At 38.7% G+C, this 5,264-nt stretch overlaps 1 protein-coding gene across 1 annotated transcript; it reads right to left on the bottom strand.

The window, feature by feature from the left end:
* Positions 1-3,842: 3,842 nt before the first annotated feature.
* LOC126070473 (olfactory receptor 14I1-like) lies at positions 3,843-4,775 on the bottom strand. Its single transcript, XM_049874672.1, has one exon. The coding sequence runs from the start codon at positions 4,773-4,775 to the stop codon at positions 3,843-3,845; it is 933 nt and encodes a 310-aa protein (XP_049730629.1).
* Between the last annotated feature and the right edge of the window lie 489 nt (positions 4,776-5,264).

Genomic DNA, 5,264 nt, shown 5'->3' with positions numbered 1-5,264 from the left:
CTGCCACTCTCTCTTTATTGGTGCATTTAGTCCATTTACATTCAGCATAATTATGGATAGGTATGAATTTAGTGCTATCATTTTGATGTCTTTTTTGTGTGTTGTTGACAGTTACTTTTTCCCACTTAATTTTATGTGCAGAGTAGATTATATATTGTCCTTTCCTCATATTTGTTGTTGCTGATTTTGTTTCTGCTGAGTCTCTATTTTTCCCTTGTATTTTATTTTGATGAGTAGGATAGTTTGTCTCTTTTGTGGTTACCTTATTATTTGCCCCTATTTTTCTGAATCTTAAGCTAACTGCTATTTTTTGTATCACTGTGTCTTCCTCTCCATATGGAAGGTGAATGATTACATTTCTTAGTCCCTCTTTATTATTTTAATGTTGTTTTCTTTTATATAATAACATCGCTGTTACCCTGTTTTGAGCTTTTTTATTATTATGATTGCTTTGTTTTTTTGCATTTCCCTGTCTGGGTTGATTTCTGGTTGCTCTGCCCAGTGTTCTAGTCTCAGGTTGATATCTTATATTATTAATTTTCTAAGCAAAGAACTCCCTTTAGTATTTCTTGCAGTTTTGGCTTGGTTTTTACAAATTCCCTAAATTTCTGTTTATCTGGAAATGTCTTAATTTCACCTTCATATTTAAGAGACAGTTTTGCTGGATATATGATTCTTGGATGGCAAGTTTTTTTAAATAAGTCATCCCACTACCTTCTTGCCTTCATGGTTTCTGCCAAGTAATCCAAGCTTATTCTTATCGGCTCTCCTTTGTAGGTGACTTTTCATTTATCCCTCGCTGCTCTTAAAATTCTCTCTTTATCTTTGGTTTTGGCAAGCTTGATTATAATATATCTTGGTGACTTTCTTTTAATATCTACCTTATGTGGACTTCGATGAGCATCTTGGATAGATAACTTCTCATCTTTCACGATATCAGGGAACTTTTCTGCCAAAAAATCTTCAACAACTCTCTCAGTATTTTCTGTTATCCCTCCCTGTTCTGGTACTCCAATCACTTGTAGGTTATTTCTCTTGATAGAGTCCCACATGATTCTTAAGGGTTCTTCATTTTTTTAATTCTTTTTTCTGACTTTTATTCAAATATATTAGTGCCAAGTGCTTTATCTTCAAGTTCAGAAATTCTAGCTTCTACTTGCTTAATTCTGCTTCTCTGATTTTCTACTGTGTTGTCTACTCCTGTAATTTTATTGTTAATCTTTTGAATTTCTGATTTGTCTGTCTAAGGATTTTTCCAGCTTATTAAATTTTTCATTATGTTTCTGAATAATCTTTCTAATTTCCTCAATTGCTTTATCCGTGTGTTCCTTGGCTTGTTCTGCATATTGCCTCATTTCCTTCCGGATGTCTTGAGGGGTTCTATATATTAATCTTTTGTATTCTGCCTCTGGTAATTCCAGAAATGCACTTTCATCTAGAAGATCCCTAGATTCTTTGTCTTGAGAGCTTGTTGAGGTGATCATGGTCTGTTTCTTTATGTGACTTGATATTGACTGTTGTCTCTGAGCCATCTATAATTTATTGTATTAGTTCATGCTTGCTTACTGTGTCATAGCTTCTTTCTTTGTTTTATTTTGATATGCCCAAATGGGTTTCTTGGGTGAGCTAGCTTGATTATTTTCGCCTTTGGAGATCTGACATCCTGTCCCCAGATGGCTAGAGCTTTTATCAGGTATATCAGTCTAGGAGTCCATTCACTTTTCTTCTTGTATGTATTCAGTTCAGGTTTCCAGGTAGCTGATCATTAAGTGTGTGGTACAGGCTCTGTGCTACAGTCTTAGAGGGGCAGGGGTGATTGGTGTATGTACCGGTATCTGACAGCAGCAGGGCGTCACACTCTGAACAAGGCAGGGGCTGAGAACCGACCTCCGAGTGTCTCTGAGGAAAGCGCATCCCTGTTCCCGAGAGTGTCCAGGTGGGTGGGTTCTGCAGATGGACCATGGGCATCCAATGTTTTTGGTTGTAAGGACTGGGAGGTACCAGTTATCCTTGGACCCGTGTTGCAGGTGGCTGGGTGACCTGAGTGGAGCTACCAGCCCTTAGGCCCCTGATGTGGGTAGGTGAGGACCCTGTTTAATAGGCACAGCAATGTCAAACATCAAACATCCACCTCTCCACTGCACAGCTGAAATGGTTGGAGTCTGCCAACAAGGGCCTATTTCTCCTGAAATAGGCCCACACAGATCCATGCAGAGGGGAAAGGTGCCGAAAGTCCATGGACCATTTATGGCTGGACAGGTGCTGCCTCTGTCCTGAGCTCCCCCAGTTAGTGGAGCTGGCAAATTATCTTTTCCCCAAATTGCAATTTTTTTCCCTTCTCCAAGGTGGGAGGATGGCTGTAGGTGCTCTACAGTGCCTGTTTCAGGCCCAGGGAATTCAGCCACTGAAGCCAGCTTGGGGGTGGGAAGGCACGGTAAAATATACACAAGTACTTATCGTTTGCCGACAGCACCGTTCTTCTCTGGTTCCGGAGGTGTGAGTAGGCTGTGTGGCTGGCTACTTCTCCCTGAGAAAATTGCAGCCGAAGGCTAGTACCAGTCTGCCGCCACCACTCCGGGAATGGTGTCTTAGGGCTCCCTACGATTCAGGTCCGGTAAGTCCTCTCTGCTTCTGAACCATTTCTTCCTCCGCCTGCCCCTCTGTTCATTTTCTAAGCTTGCCTTTGATGCTCAGGGCTCCTAGTTTGTCATAAACACACCTGTTTAACTTGTTTTTTCATCTTTTTTGTAAAGAGGGCTCGCTGGAAGCATCTGCCTATTCCACCATCTTGGCTCTGCCTCTACTCAATTTTTTGTAAACCTAAAACTTTACTAAAATATAAGGTCTATGAATTAAAAACAAAAACCTCTGTTTATATTTTGCCAAATGCAGGCTTAATTTTATGATATTTTGTCGACCTTAACACCTAATGAGTTTTTAATCATGCCAAGATCTTTCCATCAATAGAGTTTAAAATACAATTTTCCTCATTATTTCATCTAGTACTTTAGAGATTTGTTTTGAACTAATTTTTTTTTTGGTTTATTTTTATTTTGTATTTTTACGTATATCTTTAAATTACCTAGGAAGCTGCTTTCTTTGCAGAACTTAACCTGATCTTCCCACATCGGTATCTCTTTGGAGCTTCCCCTCTCTATTTAGAGAATTGCCATGGAAAACTCAGCAACAAAAAGTAACAACATGGGTGATTGTCAAACACCTTTTGCTAAGTGAAACAGCCAGCCTCGAGGAAAAGAAAAACCCAAAAGAGACTATATATTATTTAATTCCATTTATATAACAATTCTGGAAAAGGCAAACTATAGAGATAGAAAACTGGTCAGAGATTGACAGGTCTTATATTCAAGGAAGAGACTGACTACAAATGTGCAGCATGAAGGAATTTTTTGGGGTGACACAACTGTTGTATATGTAGACTGTGACAGTGGTTAAATTACTCCATTACTTTGTAAAAATTCATAGAACTGTACATCAGAAAGTGAATTTTACTGCATATAAATTAAAAAAAAATGCGTAAAAATGTTTAAATATATTTCTTTGAAAATATCAGTAAGTAGCCAAATGGTTTGGAAAACTTGATCAATAGAAGTTCAGAAAAAGCAAATAAAGTAATTATCATTAAAAAGAAGCGGAAAATTTCATCAACATCTTCAAAAATAGCTTACTGGCCCAAATTTATGAATGTGGTCTATCATAGTATGAATAGATAATTATCTAATTGGTTTTGGAGATTCAAAAAGGTAGAGAATTTCAAAACAACTCTTTGTATGTAGAAGAACTGTTGATACAGATCTTGTACTGGAAAAGCCCAGAAGACGTCTCTACTTTTGCAGAGGATATATCTTTCCAAATAGTCTCCACATAGGTGCTTTGATCTTCTTATTTCTAAGACTACATATGATAGGATTCAGGAAGGGGGGCAAAACTGTATATGCTGTAGGAATCACCAAATCTTGAACAGATGAAGTTTTGTCACTTGGTCCCAAGGCAGCAAAGAGCCCTGTGGTGAGGAAGAGCACGGTGACAATTAGCTGTGGGGAGCAGGTGGAGAAGGCTTTTGCTCGACTCTCTACTGAAGGGACCCTGAACACTGTTGAGAAGATCTGGTAATACGAGATGATCATAAGAACGAAGCATCCCGTGACCAAGCATGAGCTCAGTGCCAGAGTCACAAACTCAACAAAGAAAATCTCACAGGAAACGAGGGCCAGCACATGAGGGATGTCACAGAAAAACTGGTGGATTCTGTTGGACCTTGAAATGGCCTCCCAAAACATGTTGCCAGTGTGGACTGCAGCATAAGAAAAACAAATTAGCCAGGCTATGGCTGCCATCTGGTGGCATTTTCCTGCTGTCATCATGGCTCCATATTGGAGGGGTTGGCAAATGGCAACATAGTGGTCATAGGACATGACGGTGAGAAAGGCTAGCTCAGCAGATGCAAAAGCAAAGAAAAAATAGACTTGACCCACGCAGCCAAGATAAGAGATGGAGTTGTGCACCAGTGAGCTGTGGATGGACTTAGGCACGGTGACTGAGATGTAGCACAAATCCAAAAAGGAGAGGTTCTTCAGGAAGAAGTACATGGGTGTGTGAAGACACTGATCGAGAGTAATGACCATCATAAAGAGAAGATTCCCCAATAGTGTTACCAGGTCAATCAACAAAAAAAGCCCAGCATACAATATCTGGACCTCCCATATACCAGAAAATCCTGTGAGCAGGAATTCTGTTACTTTTGTGAGATTGTCCATTTGGCAGGGAAATCTGTGTTCTGATTGTTGAAGAAAAAAAAAACACTCCAATTAAAATGAGATTAAGAAATCAACAAAACATTTTACTAACACAATGTTGTTGAAATCATTTTCAGCTTAATTAAGTTAGGACTCCACTGTATATCTTCTAAACTGCTGAAGCAAATGGGATGGTGGTGAATAGGTTTTATAAGATGGGAGTATTCAGAAAGGGATATTTTGAGGTCTTTTAAAGTTAAATAACTTCAAAGAGTTTCTGACCAGCACTATATATCTACTATGCAGTATTTTTTGAAGTGTGAAGTTAAGAACTTTTTCGTCAATCATCTAGGGTGCTTGATTAAAACATGGAGTATTAAGTTCCAAGACACATCTACTAAATGAGAACTTGTGGAATGAAATCAAGAATTTGCCTTTTATATAAATTTCTGTTTTTTTTTTTTTTTTAATACAAAAGTTTGGAATTATAGCTGGTTACATGTCCTGGCA

The sequence above is a fragment of the Elephas maximus genome, chromosome 2 (genome assembly GCF_024166365.1).
Source record: "Elephas maximus indicus isolate mEleMax1 chromosome 2, mEleMax1 primary haplotype, whole genome shotgun sequence".
Classification (NCBI taxonomy): Eukaryota; Metazoa; Chordata; class Mammalia; order Proboscidea; family Elephantidae; genus Elephas; species Elephas maximus.
Note: the sequence above shows the minus strand (reverse complement) of the source record. Positions and strands in the feature narration are given on the sequence as shown.